A 25,145-nucleotide genomic window follows, 5' to 3' on the forward strand; every position below is an offset into this window, starting at 1 on the left:
AGCATTTTTGACATCTAAATGATAAAGAGGCCATCCATACGAGACTGCAAGAGAAATAATCACACGGATTGTTCCCATCTTGATGACTGGACTGAATGTTTCATCATAATCTTCCCCATATTGCTGAGTGAAACCGCGCGCCACAAGTCGTGCTTTATACCGATCAATGCTACCATCTGGCTTATATTTCAGTTTATAAACCCATTTGGATCCCACAACATTCTTATCAGCTGGACGAGGGACAATCTGCCAAGTCTGACATTCATGCAAGGCTGCCATTTCCTCATTCATAACTTCAACCCAACATTTTTCCTTACTCGCATTGTGATAAGATTTTGGTTCCACCTTTTTGCTGACTTCTGTCAAAAACAGCTGAAAATCCAAAGAAAAATTGTTATAGCTCACGCATCTATCAATAGGATGTCGCACGCATTGTGATTGGCGTGGAACTGCAATAGGAACTGATCGCCTAGAATACACCAGGCCTGAGAACCAACTATGTATAGGTGGCTCATTGGGCTGAGAAGATGAAGGCATGCTGTCCAAGGAAGTAGTGCTGCTCAAGGAACTACTTACAGATGTCTCGGGCTCATTAACAACTTGCTCATTGTGCTCAGTCAACATTTCTGCCCCTTGTCTTAAGATTTCAGCATGAAGCCAAGTATCATAAACTTCATTTTTGTCCTTGAGTGTCACAGAAGTAGCCTTGGGATCCTGTAACCTGTTTTCATCAAAGACAACATGCCGTGAAATATGTACACGCCCAGTTTTAGGGTTGTAACACCTATAACCCTTGTAATTTTCTGCATACCCTATAAATCTACATAAAACAGCACGATCTTGAAATTTGTTTCGCAAGGAAACATCAACATGCACATAGCACACACATCCAAAAACACGCAACTCCTCATAACGTGGCAGTTCTTGGTGTAAAAGAAAAAATGGTGATTTTCCATCAAGCAAAGCCAATGGCAATCGATTTATAACATGTACAGCCGTATGGAAAGCCTCAGTCCACAATGTCATAGGTAAGTTTGTTTCATGCATCATGCTGAGTGCACTTTCAACAATATGCCTATGTTTCCTTTCAGCAATTCCGTTTTGCTGAGGTGTATGCGGACATGAAATTTGTCTAGTGATCCCATTATCTAGTAAGTACTCAGTAAATTCATTAGAAATAAATTCACCACTACCATGACATTGAAAATGCACAATATTACTGAAGTATTTATTTCGAACCAAGGAATGAAATTGAGTGAATAAGCGGAAAACTTCTGATTTGTGTTTCATTAAATGGATCCAAGTATATCAGGAATATGAATCAACAAAAATGACATAGTATCTACTCCCAGAAGAAGAAGGAACTGGAGCAGGCCCCCAAACATCAGAATATATGGTGTCAAAAACCTTTGAAGCTCTTTTATTTATTAATTGAAAGGGAAGGGCATGGCTCTTACAGATATGACAACTCGAGCACATGCTGGACTCACTGATAGAACTCAGACTGAACTTATCTAAGAGCCCGTCTACAACAAGATTTCGAACAAAAGATTGACTACAATGAGCTAACCGACCATGCCAAATGGATGGCTTATTATACTCTGTGACATTGACTTCACTATGACTTGGAAAACATGAATCGGAAGGGTGAGGTTTTGACATCTGTGGAGCTCCTTCAAGGACATACATATCTCCTTTGCGAGTGCCCTCAGCGAATGTCTTCTTGGTTCGAGCATCCTTAACATAAACAGAAGAGGGTGTGAATTCAACAAAGGATTGAGTATCATCAATAAGCTTGGACACTGAAATAATATTTTTCTTGACACTTGGAACAACAAGAACATTCTTTGCCTTTATCTAAATAAGGGAGAGCACTAAAGAGATTACCTGCGTCACCAGTAACATGAGCTGCTGCTCCAGAGTCCACATACCATTCTCCTTGCTCGTTTTGTTTCAAATGAAGCTTAGACAGGGCTGTCATGAGGAGTTGTTGTACGTCTGCTGAAACATTAGATCCAGATGATGATGAAGCTGACCCTGCTGCTGCCTTGTTCTCATGTCTAATTTGATTATTTTTGTTCTACGGATTGTGCCAACATTCTGATTTTACATGTCCCCTCTTGTTGCAATAGAAACAAGTCGGAACCCTTCCAGATGTGGCAGAAGTAGTATTCATGCCCGGTGGTGTTGGGAGAATCCCTCTTCCCATTCCCGCCTAAGGAATCCAAGTACGAGTGCGATTCCCTTGCAATGCATGTGTCCCTGTGATCAGTACATTGTGACTGTTGGAAGGAATCAAATTCTATCGCTGAACACGACTAGCTTCGTGTTGGAATAACTTAGCCTTGAGATCTTCGAAAGATGGAAGAACAGGTAAGACTTCCAAGGCCATGCAAAAAATATCAAAATTTGTTCCCAATCCACTCAAGGCTTGTTGCACTTTGTCCTTGTCACTGACGGGAAGTCCAATGGCAGCAAGTTGATCACTTACACTTTTAATTTCATTCAAATATTCCAAGACAGTACGCGTCCCACGCTTGATGTCCTGAAATTGCCTTCTTAACTGCAGAAAACGTGCTTCGGATACTTGAGAATACGTGGTGGCAAGGATATACCACAACTCTAGGACTGTTAAATCATCATCAATACCTCCTAATACTTCCTCTGACAAAATAGAAGTAATATAGGCAACAAGGGACTGGTCGTGAGCCAGCCAAACTTCATACTCAGGATTATTTTCAGTAATGGTTTCATATTCAAATCTGATTTCACTCACAGCCGCAGCCCCAGCAGCTTGATCTCCCACTACGGTCTTCTTCACTTCACGGTCAATATACATAGGAGGTGCTGGAGTGGTCCCATCGTTATGCCCGTAGAGTCCATGACTTTTAATAAAAGAGACTATTTGACGTTTCCAAGTCAAATAGTTACTATGATTCAGCTTTTGAGAAATAAGTTGGGAGAGAAAGCTAGAAGATAGAAGAGAGGGAGTCGGCTGATCCATAATTGATTTAGGGCAACGACAGAAATTAGGGCAAAACGATGAGAAAATTAGGGCAAAACAATTAGGGCAAATCAATTAGGCCAAATCACACAAGATTTAGGGCAGAAACTGAAAAGAGGGACGACCACGCCAGAAAAGAAAGAATTTAGAGCAGATTAAGGCTAATCACATCAAACTGAAATCACTCACCGGAGGACGATGCAACCTGTCTCTGATACCATGTAAGAATCTTCACAAAGTACTCGTCTCTCCGTATGCAAAATAGATATATTGAAAGGAGAGGATGAAAGAAGACGATGGAGGAAAGGGAGCAGCCGGCTTAACTTAGCCCTGCGTTCCTTGATCTTTTAATTAAAAAATAACCCTAATAGGTTACAACAGATTTGTACATAAAATTATAAAATATTACAAGAGAGCCACCGCCTAGTAACTTTAGGCGTGTGGATATAAGGAGAATGGATCGGGTCTGAACAGACCCGATCCCCATACGCTAACATCTATGACTTTTAATAAAATGGACAATTTGACGTTTCCAAGTCAAATAGTTACTATGATTCAACTTTTGAGAAATAAGTTGGGAGAGAAAGCTGGAAGATAGAAGAGAGGGAGTCGGCTGATCCATAATTGAATAAAGATGATTAGGGCAGACCACAAGAGCAAGATTTAGGGCAGCGACAGAAATTAGGGCAAAACGATGAGAAATTAGGGCAAAACAATTAGGGCAAATCGATTAGGGCAAATCACGCAAGATTTAGGGCAGAAACTAAAAAGAGGGATAACCACGCCAGAAAAGAAAGAATTTAGAGCAGATTAGGGCTAATCACATCAAACTGAAATCACTCACCGGAGGACGATGCAACCTCGCTCTGATACCATGTAAGAATCTTCACAAAGAACTCGTCTCTCCATTTTGCATCAGATATATTGAAAAGAGAGGATGAAAGAAGGCGATGGAGGAAAGGGAGCAGCCGGCTTAACACAACCCTTCGTTCCTTAATGTTTTAATTAATCAATAACCCTAAATAGGTTACAACAAATTTGTACAGAAAAATATAAAATATTACAAGAGAGCCACCGCCTAGTATCCTTAGGCGTGTGGATATAAAGAGAATGGATCGGGTCTGAACAGACCCGATCCCCATACGCTAACAGCTCTATCCAGCTTTCACCTTCAGAAGCCGCTAGTAGACGCAGAAGGAACATTTGGCTCCTTACCAGATTGGGCTAAGTGTATGCTACCATGCTTCCATTTAACTGCTCATCGTTTATGTGCAATACATACAGCTCAGGTTTGCAACCAAAACCTGTTTATCATGGTAGATCTCAGAAAACCTAAGCTTATCATTAATCCCCAAAATTTCCGGTTTACAGTCTTATCCAAAATTGTTGTCCAACCCACTTGTGCTCTTAGTTTCAAAAGCGTGCCAACCCACATAACCATACACATCTGCCCTCATACATAACACAAGAACATACAATATTTTCTATGTTTATTTATTATGTTTCTCTGGGAACATGTGCATATATGCATGCCAACATAAAATTGTGCATGTGAGAAAGAAGAAAACCTTCTACCTGTTCTCGCTCTTCTGCACCGAACTTCTGAAGAAGAAATGCTTTCACATCCATGGTCCCTGGTGGGTTTCCAACGCCTGAAAAAGTTCAAAAATATCATACAGTTCAGTTACAAAATAATGTTGAACCGAGGGAACACAGATGGAAACATTACTGACCAACCTATACATAACCTAGGAAATTGACGGCAACCATCCAAATGCTCCATTACGCTCTTCATTCTGTAACCATAATCAAAGTTATTAGATAAGCTAGTTCTGTAACATCTCAACCTAACATAAATCAGTAGTCAAAGATACCAGTGATATTTTGAAAATATCAAATTTATCAGGAAAAAAAAGTGAAAAAAACATTATGAAGAAAATATTATAGAACTAACAAAAAGGTAAATATCAAAGATTCAAAATGACATGTCAATATTATCAAGTTGATATCGTGGTATTTTTCCCCTTTTTAGGAAAAAGAACTTTGCTTGTATGTACTTTAAGTGATACATGATATTTTCCTCCATTTTAGAACCCAAAAAAAATTGTTTGTACGTAGTCAATCTTACTTAAGATTATTTTAATTTTTAAATATTGCTTCTGAAAAAAAATAGTTAACTCATAATTTCATAATTTTTTCTATTACTCTTTACACGTATTTTTTATTTTTAAATTCTTGAGATTCCCAAGAAGAGTAAATTTTGAAAGCTTCTAAGGTCTTTCTAAAGAAATTGTTGAGAAACAGTATTTCCTATTATGCATAAACCTACTATGTTTGCTCGAATCAGAAATTATAGAGCAATACCACAACTAAATTTTTCGATTCAGACTATGCAATGTCAAAGGAAAGATTATTGAATTACTTATCTTGACAAAGAATATTGTAGCTCAAGCAAAGCAATGGTCTTGTTGTGACCAAAATGTCCCAACAAACCTTCCCCCATGAAGTTCAGAAATCAGCTGTAACCCAACAGAGAATTTGGGGATGCACAACTTATTTCCCCCAAAAAGAAACCATTGTGAAGGCAAAAAAGACTGTTTGAACTATTAAGCTTTGTGATGCACTCTTCCCATGCTTTGGAAAAGTCAGAATCAGTAGCATATAGCTCACTACGACCCTCAAAGCTAATAACATGGACCGATATGGTCAAAAGGAGACTATTTTTCCTATTAAGAGCATCAGCAACTTTATTAAGATTACTGGACTGATGTTTGTAAAAAATGTCTACTCTTGTAGGAAATTGACTTACCTAGCATACCAGGCACTAAGCTTCTTTTGGCTTTGCAAAAACTTTAATGCCTTATGATCTGTATATAAAACAAACTCTTTAAAAATCAAGTAATGACGTCAGAGTAGTTCAACTAGTCGAGCTAACTCGAAATCGATTGTTCGACAAACTCAACTCGAGTTTGACTTGTTTAATAGACGAGTCAAGCTCGAGTTAAGAAATGAACTCAATCACGTAAATGAGTCGAGCTCGAGTTAGTGGGTTCGGCTTAGTTAAGCTCAAAAAAAGAATATACATAATACGTTTCATAATATGATTATAAAAGTTAGATAGTTCAAATAGATGTGTGTGTAACTTGTAGGTGTGACGTTCATGGTTCAAGTCTCCATGCTGCCTTTTTCTTTAAAACTTGAAACTTTTAATGAAATACTTAGATCCAATGTTGTAAAAAGCATATCGTAAGCCGTATCAGTCTAGCTTTAAGATACGCCGTATTGTAAAATATCGTAACGTATCGTAACCTATGTCACACGAGTACTCCTCTTAAGGAGGAGTACCCACACGGTACGGGTACGGTACCGGTACGGGTACCGGTACGCCCGTGGGTGCGGCCGGGGTGCTGCGTTGACCGTACCGGGTACGGTCAATGCACCCAACGTCATTTTCGACCTATTTCAGACTCGGTCAAAGTTGACCGAGTCCATTTCTGTCCAATTTTAATGTTAACCTTTTTTTTTACATTTTCACGTTTTAAAAAATTTAACGTTAAATAAATCGAAACCCTAAAACCCTTTTTCATTTCGTTTCATTTCGTGTGTTTCTTCTTCTCACCGACGACCACTGACGGCGACCGGCGAAGGCAGGGGCGGGGACAGGCGGCTGCAGGCGACGAACGACAACGGCAGACTATCTCCGGCGACGGCAAGTGCCGAACAGCGACGGTATTTGATTTTTTTTCATCGTTTTCTCATTTTCTGGTTCATTTTCAGGCAGCGAACAGCGACCTTTTTCTGAATCCTCTTTTTGTTCGTCGCCTGCAGTCGGTTCCCTTTTTTTGGTTCGTTTTTTTTTCTGTTCCGTGTTCCCTCTTTTCTTTGTTATGTTACTTATGTTAAGCACGTTGCTTGTAATTTTTTGAGCTTCTTCTGTGATTGCCATTGTCTTGTTTAGTGTAAAACAAGACAATGTCTTGGAAGGAAACCGTGTTTAGTTTAAAAGTTAAAACAAGAGAATTTCTGCAGTCGGTTCCCTTTTCATTTTTTGTTGAGCACTATATTTTTAGTCGCCTGCAGTCGGTTCCCTTTTTTTTTTGTTCGTTTTTTTTTTTCTGTTCCGTGTTCCCTCTTTTGTTTGTTATGTTACTTATGTAAAAGTATATGTTGCTATTTTGTTTGTGCTTCTGTAGTGATTGCTATTGAATCAAGAATGCTGATATATTTGTATGTTAGTTACTACTATACTGTGTTTTGGATCATGATTTATGAATATGCTATTTTGTTTGTAATTTTTTGATATATATATATATATGTGTGTGTGTGTGTGTGTGTGTGTGTGAATATGTAATTTTGTTTGAAATTTTTTGATATATATATATATATATATGTCGCGTGTGTACACGGCCGTACCCCCGCACCCAAATTTTTTGAAAATAGTCCGTACCCGTACCCACACTGGTACCCGTACCAGCACCCGCACCCGTACCTATGTGACATAGATCGTAACCATATCGTTTTTTTTTTAATAAATCAGAAAAAATAGGGACAAAATTCAAAAATTCAAAACAAAATCAGTAAAAATCAAGAATAATATGTTCTTCATAAAAAACATGTTTTATAGAATGACAAACTTATTATTGCTATAAAGTTACGGTTCATCATTTGTAAACATCAAAATTCATAACAATATCAATTTAGAAAGCACAACAAGTCAACAATTACATAACATATATCATAATTTCATAACCATAGATTCATAAGTCATAAGGTCCATAAGTCTATGAGATACCACATCAAAAAGCAAGTTTGAAATGTTATATATTACATCACAAGATGATAATGAAATTATGAAAATGTTCAATGTCAATACATATAAAATGAAAGCACTCTCGACTCTCATTCATAATCTTCATCATATTCATTTTCATCCTCATCCTCATCTCCATCTTCTTCTTCTTCTTCATGATTTAAAAAAACCCCTTTCCTCCCAACGGGAATCAGCCACCCACGCACAAATCCATGGTTTAATCAATGATTTCACGGTGAAAAACGATGATTTCATGGTGAAAATCGATGATTTTCCTCCAAGGCGGCACAATCTCTAGGTTAGAAATGAAGAAGGGGTGGGTTTTTATGAAGAAAACTCGAAAAAGGGGGGTTCGGGCCCCCCTTTTTTTAAAACAACTCGTATCGTACGATACGGGGGCCTGTATCGTATGTATTGTACGATACAAGTACGATACACCCCTATTTACGATACAGGGGGTGTATCGTATCGTATTTCCTAAACGATACGTATAGTACGATATAGCCCAGTATCATACGATACGTACAACATTGCTTAGATCAGATCAAGCCAATCCTCGACTTGAGTTTAATCGAGCCGATTTTGAGTTTTAGAATTCAAGCCGACCTGAGCTAGAGCTATGGACCCAAACTCGGCTCGACGTCCAATTTTGTTTAAGAAACTCTAGCCAAGAGCCGGTTCAGCTTGGCTCAAACTCAGCTTGTGAACAGCCCTAATTGACACCAATAGCATAAAGCCTGCACTACAGCATAAAACTCCAGACCGTAGGTGGATCCAAAGCCTAACTGGATCCAAATCTGGAACCCCATCTATCTCTAAACCACAGTGCATCAGAAAACCTATCGGATTAAAGGAGGAAATCAAATATACACGAAAAAGTTGCAATTCAAGAAGGCTATATAGCATTAGGATGGCTGCATGTGAATTGTGGCATGTGCCCTAATAGTGATTATAGTCTATTTATATCAAATATTCTGTTATTTCTTCAAGCATCATCATGGCCTTGTGTTCTTCTCACATCTACACATAACAAACAAGGTACTTGAGAAGAGGTAGACTGCGATCTGATTTCTCATTTAATGTTATACCTTTTGATTCTACTCCCATTGGCAAATGAGGATTAAATTTGCAGTAACCAGTAAATGATAACCTTAATGGAAACAATACAAAAATAACCTTCATGTCCTTCAGTGCAAATGATATCCTTGCCACAAGATTCTTCTTTTGCTAATATCATCATCATGTCAAAGCATGAGAGGTTTCTAACAGATCATGCAGACAAATAAAATTTTCAAAAACTCTGGCTTTGGCACATAATATTTGTAAGAAATTCAAGCACCAATATCTGAGTTCTGAAATCAGCATTCACGTAGGAATATAGAGAAAGAAAGAGTGAACAAGAAGAAGATGAGGAGAAGAAGCCATGACCAAAATGGTTTACACGACCTCTATTTATAATCTCATTTTCAGAATTCTAAAAGTCTCCAATCGTAGAATCCTAGGAGATTTCACAAGCTACAAGGACATTAATTACATCATAGAATCATAGGAGACTTCACATATTACAAGGATATTAACTACAACATAGAACCATAAGAGACTCTTCACATGTTATAAGGACATTAAATATCTTAACACATTTTACAAGGATGTGGAATCCTAAGAGACTCCTCTTCAACGTGCTGGTGAAGGATTTATAGTTTAACAATATTACCACCAAAAGGCAGCTTCAATTGCTAAGCAGATTCTTCCAAAGCTGCTAACCACAGAACACCTTGTGTGGCTTAACAATGTTCCTTTACATGTCAGCCTGTTGTATAAAAATATCACTATAATAATCCACCAACTTAGCAATGACTCACCCATTATGATGTCCATGTCCTCCTTTTGGTTGGAGCCTCATGACACCATTTGGTAAACTCATCTCATCATAGACCTAGCATTCAAAGTAAAAGGTGATTCCTTGTTTCAATATATAAGTGCATAAATACAAGAAACAAATATAGAACTGACTGTACCACCAGGATATGGCGCATTGGTACTTGATAGTATGCTGCAAGAGGTCCCACCTTCATTTAAAATAACGAAAAAATAAAGTTAGCTACTATAGTCATATTAATTGACTCTTATTGGCAAATAAGAACAATTAAATGTATGCAAGTCAATATACTAGAAATATTCAACATTTCCAATAACAAATGAAATACGATGGATAAAGTTATATAAACAATTTGAGATTGCCATGTCATGATAAACAAAAAAAAATGGACAGATATATGAAACCTAAGTGCACTACTTATGGCATTAATCTTTAGTTTTATAGGATAGAACATGTCAGGCATAAATTCATATGCATGACACATCAAATGGAAGAGTCAGACAAAATATTTTATGACATTAGAGTTAACAGACCTTTATCACATTGAGATGGGAATGGGAGGAAGTTTGTATACTGGAAGGCTCAGAATGAAGGTAGGTTCTGGTAGTGACTTAAAGCCCAGATGGAGCTTCATCAATTTTCAGTCTCAGCCACATTAGCTGCAAAAATTTAAACTGTTTAGTGTTTAGTCAAACAAGACATATAATAGTGTTTCTCTCATCACAGCAACAAGCTAATTTTTAGTTTTGCCTCGTTATGTATTGTTATATCTTTCCCAGGTTCTTATATGTGAGGTTCGATGGTTTCTCTCAACACTATGTCAAGAATTTAAAAAATTAATCATTTAAAAAAGTTATGAGATTTTGAGTCTTGTACTAATTTTATTAGAAAAACATGGATAAAAATTCAAAAATAGATATTAAAACGTTAAAATAAACAATGAAGAATTTAAAATATACTAAACAATTGTCAAAAAAATGTGATAACTTCATTTTGGAAATTTTTAAAAAATATTAGAACTTTTTCATGTTTTTCCCTTACTTTTCCATTTTTAACATGATATTTTGAGAGAAAGATGATATTTGTGACAATGATTGAAGATACACCAAAGCTTTTAAATTTGAATCTACAGTAAAGGCTAGCAGGATATGTCCATTAACTAGTCAAAACTCAAATATTTGGAGCCTTGTTCATCTCATGAACCTCAAATAGAAGATGGATATATCATCTCTACATTGAGTGTTTTACAGGAACACATAATTCCAGCATTTGGCTTCATCTACTAAGCTGCTGATTGAAACCTTATACTGCACCTAAGATTTTCCCCAATTCTCACTTTCAAATATCCAGAGTGGTTAGATATTTATCCTTTTGGTAATCCAATACCAGCTAAGAGAGGAAATACTCTGTGGCAGAATTTCCTACACCTACACCACGTTTGTATTTGTTGCTTCACAATATGGTACAAGACTTTATCGAAAGTACCCACATTGTCTTCAAGCCACCTTTTCCATTATTTCTGTTGCACCCCTTGGGATGCAACAAAAATCCTGATACAGAATGATGCTGCATTCCGTAGCGTCACAGAGACCATGTCCCACCCTCTCAAACACATCCTTAATCTGACAATCGATAGAAAGGTGTAGTTTCATTTCTGGATTTGTTCATCAAATGACTTGTGAAAAATTGTAACAAATAGATGTGAACAGACACTTGTTTCCACGGAACCAGAGTACTGGTCCTGCAAACTTGTATAGACAATTGCTGATACATCAACGTACACCAATATCTTATTAGATCAACCTGGAAGCATGACCTTCATTTCTGATATCCTAATCTAAGCCTGTGATCTCTTCCCTTCTTTAAATCTTCCCTTTATTAGTTACTTTCTTCAAGAGACATAACAAAATATCCTTGGACTTGCTCAGCATTATTCTTTGCTTCCTTCCTATTCAATCTGCATCTAAATCAAGATTTTTCTTGTTTAATAACCCCAAATTTTTCTAAAAGACTAGGCACTTTTATCAAAACACAAAACGCTATTTTTGGATCCAAATTAGATCCAAAACCCAAGTTCAAATCCAAATCAAGCATTTTAGACTCATTTGCCCCTCCTTTTTACAAAGAACCTCATTTTAGAGGGTGATTTTGGTCTTTTTGGTGGGCAAGACTCATTTGCCCCTCCTTTTGACAAAGAACTTCCTTTTAGAGGGCGATTTTGATCTTTTTAGTGGTCATGACTCATTTGCCCTTCCTTTTGACAAAGAACCTCCTTTTAGAGGGCAATTTTCGTCTTTTTAGTGGGCAAGACCCATTTGCCCCTCATTTTGACAAAAAGTCTCCTTTTAGAGGGCGATTTTAGTTTTTTTTATGGGCAATACTCATTTACTCCTCCTTTTGACAAAAAATCTCCTTTTAGAGGGCGATTTTAGTCTTTTGGGTGGACAAAGGCCCAACTCATTTTAAAAAATATATATATTTTTATAAGCCTAATGGCCAATCATACCCATTTTCAAACCATTTCTTTTTCAAAATAATTCAAAATTATGAGAAATTCGGATGAAAATGGGGTGAAATTAAAAAAAATTCAAATTTTGGGTTTTTGGCTCCAAAATCTCTATAAATACCCCCCACTTCCCACTCTCTTGGGCAAGAGTAGTCATTGGGAGAAACCCTATATTATTCTCACTTGAAAACTTAGGGTTTCTCTTGAGGTCTTTCTCTCTCCCTCTTCCTCTTTCCATTTCTCTTCTTCTCCAACTTGGAGCAAGTTACAACCCTCTTGGAGGCATCATCTTGGAGCTTCACTCAAGATAATCTTCAAGCTAAGGTGTTCATTTTCTCTAAGTCTTTCTCATTTAGAGGTATGTAATCCAAACCTCACTCCATTCTTTATTTTCTTTCCTCTCTTCTTCATCTCCCCATGGCCATATGAGATAGCTCTCACTCTCTATTTTAGAGTCAAGAGGCTATACTCGAGAGCACCGGGAGCATGAGAAGATGAGATAATATTTCATTCTACGATTAAATCATGTTATTCATTTTCTCAAATATAATCTTGTTGTTGTTGCTCTTTCGTTTCTTGAATATAGACTTTTTTTGCTTTCCTCATTTTCTTTTCATCTTCCTCTCCCCATAGCCAAATGAGATAGCACTCAATCTCTTTTTTAGAGACAAGAGACTATGCTCAAGTGCACCGGGAGTATAGAAAGATGAGATGATCTTTCATTTCATAGTTACTTTATGTCTTTCCTTCTAGTTGAATCTTTCTCTTTCCATCTCTCTCTCTCTCTCTCTCTCTTTTCTTCCTTGAATATTGTCTATATATTATCTATGCATAATTGTTTGGTTTTCCATTTATATATGAATGTATGGTGGGAATGAGAGTGTGGTTTAGGGGATTCTTTATCTTCATATTGATTTTTGAGGTTGAGACTTGTTCAACATGGGGAAACCCTCACGAATATGTACATGTTAATATGCATTTGCATGACATTTCGAGTTAGTTTCCTTTTAATCTCTGTAACACGGGTACGGCTCCAAAGGAGGAGTACCCGTCCGGTACCGGTACGACGCCGGTACGGGTACGGGTACGGCACCCGGTACGGCAATTTGGTGCGTTCACCGTTCCGGGTACGGTCAACGCATCGGAGGCCGTATCCGTCCATTTTTGGACACGGTCAAAGTTGACCGAGTCCAAATATGCCTGTTTTTTTATTTTAACGATTATTTGATTTTATCTTTTAACATTATTTTAACGTTAAAAAACCTTAAGTTTGAAACCCTTTTCCGTTTTTCGTTTTACGTTTTCTCCTCTTCGAGTCTCCGGCGACGGCAGCGGCAGGGAAGGCAGGGTCCTCTCCGGCGACGGCAGCAGCGAAACAAAGGTGACATCAGCGGCGGAACAGCAGGGCGACGGCAACCGCGACGGCAGCGGCGACGGCAATGGCGACTGCGAGGGTATTTTTCATTTTTTTTCATTTTCCACCCCTGCCTTCACCGCCGACGACGACCGGCAACAACAGTCGTCGATCTTGAGATGACAGTCGAGTTATTGCCGGCAGCGGACCATACCGGCGACGGCAGTCAAGTTATTTCCGTTTGCGTCTGTTTTTTGTGTTCTATTTTCCAAGTGTTTCATCGGAGATATGCATCGACTGTCAGAAATATGCATCTCTGTTTGTGTTTGTGTTCCCTTTATTTGACCTCTTAATCAGAAAACGACGGCGACAGCAAGTTCTGAGATATATTGTTTCGTGATCATCTTTGCGTCTGTTTTTTGTGTTCTATTTTCCAAGTGTTTCGTCGGAGATATGCATCGACTGTCAGAAATATGCATCTCTGTTTGTGTTTGTGTTCCCTTTATGTGACCTCTTAATCAGAAAACGACGGGCGACGGCAGGTTCTGAGATATATTGTTTCGTGATCATCTCTACGTCTTCCCTAGTTATTGCTGAGATATATTGTTTTTTGGACCATGATTTTATTTTGTTTGCAATTTTCTGATATATATGTGTGAATATGTTATTTTGTTTGAAATTTTTTGATATATATATATATATATTTATATATATATATATATATATATGCCCGTGTGTGTACGACCGTACCCCCGTACCCAAATTTTTTGAAAATGGTCCGTACCCGTACCTGTACCCATGTGACATAGCTTTTAATCATCCCATTAGGAACCCTAATGAAGGTCTTATTGTATAATTTGTTTTCTTCCATACCCAACGGTGGAAAAAATATATCTCTTGTGGCAAACTAAATCATAACATTCTATGTTTTTATATAAATCATATTTTTCAAAACATTTTCAAAAGAAATCTCTCTAGTGCGGCCTTGGAGACTTAGCTTAAGCTCTTGTATGAGTCCAAGCTCCCTTTCAGCCTATATCAAAATTTGAAGTCGGCTATTTCCAAATCATTTCTTGATTTTCATATTCATAAAAACGTATGTGTAGATACATGTTATATACGTTTGCGTGCACATGAATATCTTTCTTTATTGTTTCTCTTTTTATGATTTAACATACTTTTATAAACTCTCGTATATGTGTATATATATATATATATATAGTGTATTCCATTTTAAAATCTCTCTTTCTCTTTCTAAAATGATCTTCTCTTCTCTACTTGATATAAACATCATTTTCATAAGCTTTCATATATGTATACAAATAGATATCTTTCTTTTTCAAAACATGTGATTTTATGATTTTTAAGATCTTTTTCTTTCTCTACATCCCTCTTGAGATGTAGTCCTGCATCTTTTATATTCTTTCAATATCTTACCATTTAAGATTTTAATTTTTCATTTGCCGACTTCATCAAGACCACAAACCAAGTAATGACCCAATATTGGATTCATGATTGATGGTCTACAACCCCAATCCATTTTCAAAAACTTTTCCTTCATATATATGATATTTACAAAAAACAAAAATCTTATATGTATGTTGTAGTAGGAATGCCTTTAAATGTATGTTGTGGCAGGAATGTTTTGCTTTCTTTCAATCATATAGGATCAATGCATCCATGCATTCACCTCCACTTAATATCACAAGTAAGCACAATCACATCTCTAAAAAAACTTAAGCAAGATGAGATGGAACTCTAACTAGATGGTAACCGAATTAGAGCAAAATCTCAAACCTACTTAATGTCTCAAGAGAACACTAAAGTGATTTCAAAATGATTTTTCAAGCTTTCCAAATGATATTCATAAGGATTTTCCGATTCTAGTTTTTCTTAAAATATTTCACATTCTCAAGCAACTCTTCAAAAACTCTTCCAAAAGTTTGAAACATCAAACTTTCAATATTTTTCTACAGCGCATATAGAATCAAAAAGATGTTTAAAGTTAAAACGAAATGCATCAATGATAAACATAACCCTTGGGTTGATTACCCCCGGTAAAGGCGCCGGGAACGGTCGACCTTTGTACCGACAGGCGAGTCTCTTCCTTTCCTATTTCAAAACAAAAACCTCATTTTTCTGGAGCACTCCAAAACCAACCAAAAATTTTGTGATGCAAACACCATCACGACACTAATGGGCCTATGATCTCTTCTCCTTCAATCTTCTCTCTATTAGTCGCTTTCTTCAAGAGACTTGATAAAAAATCCTTGAACATGCATTCTTTGCTTCCTTCATTTCCAATCTCCATCTAAAATAAAAGTTTTTTTTTCTTGTTCACCATGCCATATTCTTTTGTTCTTTTAAAATTTTAAAAACTATTTTGACCCATCATCAATTTTATGAAATTAGTAGAAAACATATAATTTTGTACTTTTTCTTTGTTCTTCATATCTGGTAGGTATAGTTCATGGATTTTCTATATGAGTGATCATATCAGATTTTAACATTTTGCACAAAACATACCAATTGGAGGAAGAGTAGAACAAGAGTAGAACAACCTGTTTAAGGAATAATAGTCTTATCTTTTGAATTTGTAAGCAGCCAGTTTAACCACTATATATGATGACTGCATTTATACATTAAATGAAGCTACCAGTAATTAACAAAATTATCTTTACCAAATTATAACAGAAAAATAGATAACCGTCACTAAAACAACTGTACCCAGGAAAGTTAAGAATGACTCATGAAAAGGCACAGAACAAAAATGTTAAGCTAAGAAGTACTAACGGATTCTCCACTAAAGTTCATGTAGGTTTGAGGCTTTGCAAGTAGAACTGGAACCTCCCCAATGGAACCTGCATTGACAATGCAACATAACAATGCACATCCACTGATTTCTAAACATAAGGAATTCTAACAAACAGAATTATTCATTTCTTACATAAAAGTATAAAGGAAATCAATAAAGAGAGTAGGAACGAGTTATGAAGAAAGATATTGAGTATCTTATTTACAAATACATTGGAATACCTATGCCTATTAAGGCTTTTGACTGTATCGTATTCATGATAATGCCTTCCTCTTTCGAAATACGATCAATCATTTCGAACCCAACCTAGTTTTGCAATATCATCACAAAACTTGTTAACTTCCAAAGACCTAAACATGCTACATCATGATTGTATTTTGAAAGTACCATTACAGTATTACACATACATTGTGTCTGGTGCCGTGATATTTGTTCCCTGGGTTTCCTAGTCCAACAACAAGCCATGGTGTATACTCCAATTTCTCTCCATCTTTGCCTGTTGAGCTAGCTGTTACTCTCCGCAGAATGGGAGATTGATGTTTTTGAAAAACGGTTCTCTGATCAAAAGGTACACATGCTCCAGGTACAGTAAGTGCCTGCAGCATTTCCGTCAACGACCTGCAAGGAAGAATGGCGTTGCATATCATCAGCACGAAGAGTATACGTGACTGGGCGAATCAGACGAACATTAGCACGTCCGTATCAAACAGCGGAATCTTCAGATTCTACTATTTTTCACAGAAGCGAAAGGAAAAATCTCACTAAATCCAGCCCAGTTTAAATGGTTAGGAAAGATCGATAGCCATCCCATCCTTTGTTGTTCGAGGTAAACCAGAGAGAACTCTAAACTACACATGCCCCTGCAAATTATCTTTACTTTTATGTAAGCCTATGTGGCATGGATCTTCCACGCTCGGTTAATTTTGCATGAGTAGTTCAAGGGGTTCAGCAAGAGAACTTCAAAGCATTTTGCATCAGCTCATCACTGACACAATTAAAAGATGAAATCAAAAGAAACAAATTATTCAATTGGGCAAACTATCTTAGAAGCCCTATCAAGGTTGAAGTATTTCCACAAACACTTCACACGCATCCATATTTTCCAACTGCGTTCGAGGAACGAAATGGACGACCGCAACTTCCACATTCGGCAAGTAAACTCACGGTTGGAACTCCATTTGTTGGGCTGTAATTCTAGTAAAATGTGGAAAAAAAAAATAGAAGAAGAAGAAGAAAAAAAAAATGAGAATAAGAGAAATGGAGACCAAGACCCTTTTGCAACTTCTGGAAATACCATCGAGAGATGAGTTAATGAACAAAGTTTTCCATGAAAGAAGCAAGAAAGTACGCAACTGATACGTCCAATTGCTCGCCAAAGCTAAGGTGATCACTTACCAAACGATGGTCGACGAGTTCCTGGGATGGGCAAGAGGCAGAAGCTCACCGTAGAGACAGACTGAGAGGGAGGGAGGGAGAGGCTGTGATGCGACGTATTGGATATTTAAGTCCTTTGCTCGATTTACTTCTGGTGCTGATCCGGCTCAAACCCGCAAACGGTTCTAATCCGTGCGGGATACATCTTTATCGAATTCCAGTTAAACCAAAATTTACGTAGGCTTCCACCTTGGCCTTGAAGTCGGAAGCTTTTGCAAAACCAGTTTGGGATTCGACTATCATGAGACCCCAATCCTACTAAACGGATGCAAAATCGAATCAACAATCCGATATATTTGATTTACATCCCTAGCTTGGAAGGGTGTGCATAGGTCGAGCTTCAATCGTCTAAAATTAAATAAATAAGAAGCCCGATTTGAATTTGAATTGGACTGTCTATGACCACGAAAATAAACTTGAAATAGTTCACAGACATGGTGCAAAATGAACTTCAGATTCTAGGTTTAGACATAGTTGGCAAAGGAGAAGCGATATTACTGGTATAGGTTCTGCAACAAAAGTAAACATGATGCAATGACTAGATGGGAACACTAATTGACTGACCTGTAAGGCAACGTAGTGCCACTGATCCCACCCCCACCACCAAAGCCTCCGCCCGAGCCCAAGCTAAGTGGGCCTTGATGGGTCTGGGCGAGGTGAAAGTTCCCAACCCCAATAGAAGCCCCAAGGCACATAAAGGCCTAAGAAAGGAGATTGAGTGGTGTGCATCCTCCTGTGCATGAAATTTTTGTGCGCTTGGGGCACATGAATTGTGTTTCAATATTGTCTTCAATCGAAGAGGAAGAAATATTGCATTAACCTAAATATTCTTTTAGAGCATGTACTCAATCAAAAAGAAGAATTTCTTTACCAGATGCACAGAACATGTATTTTCTATCTTATGCTCGGGCTTGTTACCAAAAACTCGGTTTGAAAAAAATTTGGTCATCAAGCACAAATTGAGGGAAGGTTGGAAGAGTTTCAGCGATTGTAGGTATAAATGAAACAAGAAAAGCAAGGAAGAAGTTAGTGTATATCCTTCCTAGATCGTAGTTGATCATTCTACCTGCATTCGATATTCTCACGATGCCAATGTGTTTTGCAGAATCTGAATTTTTTCTGACAGATGGATATTTGAAGAAATTGAATGAGTGCTTCCACACTCTATAAAGTTCAACGCTACTCACACATAAGAAGAAAATGTACAACTAATATGTACGACACTATTCCGCATACTATCATGCAAATGATCAGCAATGAGGGGATTCACGGTTTCACACACTCACACATACACTATCGCTCACGTATAATCGCAAATGCAATAATGGTTGGACACAATCGTATACACTATTGTTCGGGTTTTGTATTATACTTTGTCACTCGCATAATACCACTCATACTATCACTTTGTTCCTATGCGATGAGGGTATTAATAGTCTTGTGTCGCACACTACATCGCAACACTATCTTGCACACTATTGTGCATGTGGTCAGCAATGAGGGTCTTCATGAATCATGATTTCACACACTGACGCGTACACTACATGTGACAGTGTGATAGGGAGTGATCTCCACACACTCAGTGATGAGGATCTTCACGGTTTCATACACTCATGCATATGGTGCCTTCTGATGAGGATCCTAGGCAGCATCGCCTATGGTTACCAGCTTATATGTTGATCACTCATGCAAGCTATAGAGTTGACAACAAGAGACAATTGGGTATCTGAATACATGAGATAGTTTGTAATCGGAGCTCTAGACAAAGTGTTGTCACTTTGCCATGATAGCGATGCAACCAAAATGTTAGCCTCAAAGAGTTAGTCTGATGACCTTGACTCATTAGAGAAGAGGTGGAATGATTTAAGCATAAGTATCATATTCAATAAGTTAAATGTCAATGTTGTCAACTATGATGGAATGATACATATAGCAAAAGGTTCGAAGAGGAAGAAAATTTGATATCAACCATTGTATGACAAAAAGTGCATTGGAGAATACTAACAAGAGAAAGAAAAAGATACAACTAAATAGTCTGTAGGGACAATCAACTAGTCTACAAAGTTATGTAAAAGTAGATGAAGTTGAAACACTGATGTCATCCCCACCTAATGTGCGAGTTATATCCAAGCGGTGATTTTACTGGTCTCTTCGTAAGTTTTGATATTTACCACTATTATTTATGCAAGTTTATAGTAACATACAAAGTGTTTGACTGTTACAGAGCCATGTGGATTTACATTGTTTCCAAGAAGAATCCATGGATGTGCTTCATCATTGAACAATTATCAATGTGTTCTATTAATAAAGCAAACCCAAGCTTTTCCTTAGAAGAACTATATAATCTTATATGATTTTCTAATTTCTTTTGGTTACTTATACTTGCACATTGTTCACACATTTCCTAGTATTTTATACAAGAGTTATCTATATAATCTATTAAGTGTGATATGGATAGGTAGCACAACAAGACTTGCGATATAACAAAGACGAGAATTTTTATTTAAACTATCACAGAGTTAGGGCTTGGTGATTGTGACACTTTATGCGACAGAGTGATAGAAAGAGCGATAGGGAGTGTAACAAAACTATAGTTAATGCTATATATTATAGTGTTTTGTTTAATTGACTAATAGTAAGCACGACACTATATGTGAAAGGGTGATAGGGAGTGGGATGTAACTTGTGATATAAACAATAGGTTGGTTATACATGGGTCAGCTTATAATCGAGTAAATGCAATAGGAAGACGGACAATGTAGTAAGACTTGTGATATAACAAAGACAAGAATTTTTATTTAAACTACCACAAAGCCCTTGGCTTGGTAAGTGTGATTTTGTACATGATAGTGCATAGAAAGAGAAATAGGTTGTGCAATTATGATATAACAAATAGATATTTTTTTTAAAAAAATACTTTATACAAATGACATCAGAAAATATCTATTGGCTATGTACTGGAACTCAATGACATCTTGCGTCTCAACTAACAATTGAAGGTTTATGAATCGCTATCCTATTGTTCTTTAATCACCAATGAAGTAGAACAAGGTGATATTGTCTTTGAAGACGGTTCATAACATCTTTTTGTATAAATCTCGGCTTCTGCCTGCAAAAGAGGGCATGCATAAACTTCATCATGAACACACCATAATCACAGTTGTTTTGTTGTTGGGGATATTTGACGAGAAATAAATTGTAGTCGTTTAGATTGTAATGGAATGCTCTTATAAAGACAATATACAGCAAAATGAGTAGATGAAGTCAAGGACCTCGTTTAGTTCACATGAAATATCTTCTTCTCAACAATATAATCTTTAACATGCATATTAATGTAGGGGTTAAGCAAGGTAACAAAATTGTACAACCACAAATGTCTCTTCATGTTGTTGACGATATATAATGCCGAATATTTTGAGTTGACCCACAAACAAAGAAGAATGAACTAGAATAGATCACACAATTACACTCATATCATACAAGTGAAATCAAGTCATATAAGTGGCAGCAAAATTAGATATACAATTTCAGATTATGTTATTCCAATTAGAGTTTTCACTCTCATTCAATCTATTGGTCAGCACTGCAAATGTCAAGTCATTGTGCTTCTCCCTAACTACATGATAAATTTAACAAATAATTAATAATTTTTCAAGCAACTGTAATAGGAAATAAGTGCCAAAGCAAATCTACCATGAAACATGAGGTCAAGGCTATCTTAATATGGTTCTATCGAAACAACTTCAACTTTTTCTCAAACTCATCAATAACCTGCATAACAATAGTAGATCACATGCCTACAACACTCACAACTAAGGAGTAAGAATAGATAAGAAGTAAGAATAGATAATCACTTTAATATGGATTTAATTTTAAAACTGGAAATTATCCTCAATAATAGTGACAAAATTGTCTACAAGGGGTTGACTCCTTACACTTGTTTGGCTCTGCTCCTTTCGCCCTCCATTTGTTGGTTTGGATTGAGCGGTTTTTTACGTGATTTTTTATGCTAAGGCATCCATTGCCGTGGAGCTTCTTGCTTCCTCTCTCATTCTTTCCAACTGCCAAAAACCATAGCTCTAAGATCTACTACTTATATCAACCCAAACAACACAACCCTAATGCTTCTTTTTAATAATGGAAACATTAAAACTTCTGCCAGTCCGATGTGACTGCATTGTATTCTGTGTTAGGCATTTTAGTGATATTCATAACAACGAGAATCTATATGAGTGCGATAAAAATTATGCTAACTTCGTGTGAGTAGAAGTGTGTTATTGCATACCATAATTAACTTGTTGTATTGTTGAATGCATCCCTACACAAAAAGACATGAGAAAATATAATTGGACTCACAATCATTGAATGGGGATGCTATCATGCATACCATTGCCCATTCAATATAGTGTTCTCTAAGGCTTTCGCATGTCAGACATGACTACATCATACATTGTGTCAATCGCTGCAGCAATATTCGAAACAATGAGATTCTCTTAGGGTATTTGAAAGTGTGACATTTTGTATCTCGATAGTTCGATAATCAGTTTGATAATGTGAGACTAAGAGTCTGAGTCCAAGTTCGAGCCTATGTGGGTTCAAACGTCAATGTGATATATCTATTGGATATTGTGTGTCAAGTGATATTTATACAATGATATCGGGGGCAGCAGTTTATGGTCCCATAATGAGTATGATAGTTCATGAGATGGTGAGTGCGAGTGACTGTGGTTGGTGGGTTCAATCATCTCTACAGTAGACAAAATATGAAAGTGAGGTTGAAATTACGTATGATCTCTCCGTTGGGTATTGAGGGTGACTGCTTGTGTGATAGTCAATGGATGTCGGTGTGTTAGAGAGTAGTGAAAACAAATATGCATTGTTTTTAAAGTGTATTGTGTTGCACTATTATGTTTATAAATAAGATAACACAACAAATTACATATGTTCAACATAACAGTAGATTGTTCTTGGAGAAGGAATCTACATAAGTACCAAGTGCTTTTTGTTTTTGGTGTTCAATCAACAAATGCCAATAATCATCCTGGGGATGGTTTGTGACTTCTTCTTATGTAAACTTTAGCTTGTGCCCTTTGTGTGAATCATCCATGAACTTTATCACAGACACACTACAACCATAACAGTTGTTTGGTTGTGGACATTTGGTATGAAGCATCTTGTAACAATATGATCAAGTTAGTACATTTCAACATCAAATGTATTCTGCTTAATGTTGTAACCATTAATATGCATACCAATAACATGCATCAAATGCTTGTTCAAGTCAATGTGAGATAGAGAATTGTATATGAACCAAAGATGTTTCTTTTTGTTGTCGACAACGTATAGGTGAAAATTGTATGAAGTTTGGATGTGTCTGCATGTCTATAATGAACATTAAACATGTTAGTTCTATGAGAAACATAGTTTAACCAACAGAACTCATTACATCAAATTAAATGTTACGTAACCTATACTACTACATTGTTGTACCATAAACTAAGTAATTTGTGCCTAGAATTCTTGGACTTGCTGCTGAGATTGAAGAAACTAAGACTCAAGTACATCAAATTTATCCTTCAGTACCCCATAGAGATGTATGATGCTCGAACTGGAAGACAAACCTAACTGAGAAAGACTGACACCAAGCTTCATCATCGGTACTCCACCATGTCTCCCCTATCTCATCACCTTCGAGTAGATGTCATTACTTTCTGTGTATCTTGTGTTCCTTTAGAGGTCGTTTGATGGGATTGAAACATCACGGAACAGAACAGACGTGTCCTGTTTAGGAGAAATCGATGCAAACGTCGGACAGAGAACAGACGAGACAGGCCGGACAAAGAACAGTGGGTATAAAAGGGTGAGACGTTCCAATGCGTTCCGTGGTAAACCACGGAACAGGTCACGGAACAGGCATCGCAGTCTCTCACCCGACCTAACCCCGAGCTCTTTTCTCTTTCTCTCCTTCTTCGTCTCCACCCCCAACCTGCTTGCCGTTTCTCTCCTTCTCCTCCGTCGTCCTGCCCAACCCTCGCCCTTTCTCTCCTCTCCTCCGTCCTCTTGCCCACAGGTCACGCTCGCTCCTCCAGCCCACAGGTCACGCTTGCTGTCCTCGCCTCCCTCACCCAACTCACCATTTTCCCCAACCCTAGAGTGGCACACGCTCGCCTGAGAGTTTTTCCCCAAAATCAGGTTTCATTTCTTCACTTCTCACTCTCTTTCTCTCTCACGTCGTCCTCCTCCACTCCGTCGTCTTCGTCGCAGTCCTGATTTTTAGTTACAAAAGGAAAATAAAAGAAAAGAATGGCTGCTTTTTAGTTACATCCTGATTGGAATTGTTCTGTTGCATATCAAGAAGAGATTACCTAAATTGGCTGACGCTTTTAGATCTGAGCTGGTCCTTTGAATGGTTGTGGGCCCAGAATTTAATAAAGATTATCAACGACCAGCATCCTGGTAATAGTCGACGACTGATGATTCATCAAATAGCTTCCATTGCCCATGCCTGAGCCCATACATGATTGGTGATATTTTTCTGAAAAGATTATCAATGCTAAATGCACACTGTTATTCAGCTGTAACACCCTTGCACACACCTTCTGGTTGTTTTTTTTTTCTTTTTTCCTTAACGGTTATATTGCTTCTTTCTTTGGTGGTAATAATTATGTCTTTCATATGAAGCAAAAATCTGTACTTATTCATATTTATGATGTTCTCTTCTCTAGCTTGCAAAGAAAGGAAAGCAATTCATAGACATACCACATGTTGTCAAAGGCATGGATGTTTCGTTTAGTGGGATATTGAGTTATACCGAAGCCACTGCTGCTGAGAAGTTTGAAAAGAACGAGTGCACACCAGCGGACCTCTGTTTCTCTCTGCAGGTTGGTTGCGGTTTTCTATTTTATGCTCTATCACAAGGACATAGTTGCTATCGAAAGTAAATGGTTCTTCTGCATATTTTTATAATTTGGTGCCCTTGAATTACCTGAAAATAAAAATGAACTGTTTTCCATTTGAAATTTTCTTAGTTATAGTGATCCTAAGTTGGATAGAGATTACTATCGTAGACTCAAAATAAAGTAACTACTTCTACATTATTTTTGAATAAAATGGTTGCACCTTTGAACTATGCACTTCTTATCAATGAAACTGCAATAAAATATAGCGAATACCTGCACATCTTTGGTTTTATTGTATCCATAGATTTGTTTAGAAATGGTGCATCTTTTGTATTGATCTCTCTCGTGAGCATTTTTCCTCATCTTCTTCTGTTGTGCTTATGACTGCATAGAGTTTCATGTTTTGGTGATCATGATAATGAGGGCCATAGTCTTGCAAATGCA

General features: G+C 37.2%; 1 protein-coding gene across 6 annotated transcripts in view; it reads right to left on the reverse strand.

Annotated features, from left to right (window-relative positions):
• The window catches only part of LOC116258027 (chloroplastic group IIB intron splicing facilitator CRS2-B, chloroplastic-like), a 33,244-nt gene extending 15,203 nt beyond the window's left edge, over window positions 1–18,041 (reverse strand). Inside the window, exons 1-8 of one of the 6 annotated variants that reach the window (XM_031635086.2) lie at window positions 17,764–18,041; window positions 16,776–16,986; window positions 16,590–16,674; window positions 16,347–16,414; window positions 9,836–9,883; window positions 9,677–9,750; window positions 4,753–4,800; window positions 4,580–4,656 (exon numbers count right to left, since the gene is read on the reverse strand). In XM_031635086.2, the coding sequence (XP_031490946.1) occupies window positions 4,580–4,656; window positions 4,753–4,800; window positions 9,677–9,750; window positions 9,836–9,883; window positions 16,347–16,414; window positions 16,590–16,674; window positions 16,776–16,973 (598 nt within the window). In that variant the 5' untranslated portion in view covers window positions 16,974–16,986; window positions 17,764–18,041. Of the gene's footprint in view, window positions 1–4,579; window positions 4,657–4,737; window positions 4,801–9,676; window positions 9,751–9,832; window positions 9,884–16,346; window positions 16,415–16,589; window positions 16,675–16,775; window positions 16,987–17,721 lie in introns of all 6 variants that reach the window. The other 5 variants (XM_031635082.2, XM_031635083.2, XM_031635084.2 and 2 more) reach the window with 5 other exon arrangements.
• Between the last annotated feature and the right edge of the window lie 7,104 nt (window positions 18,042–25,145).

The sequence above is a fragment of the Nymphaea colorata genome, chromosome 7 (genome assembly GCF_008831285.2).
Source record: "Nymphaea colorata isolate Beijing-Zhang1983 chromosome 7, ASM883128v2, whole genome shotgun sequence".
Taxonomy (NCBI): Eukaryota; Viridiplantae; Streptophyta; class Magnoliopsida; order Nymphaeales; family Nymphaeaceae; genus Nymphaea; species Nymphaea colorata.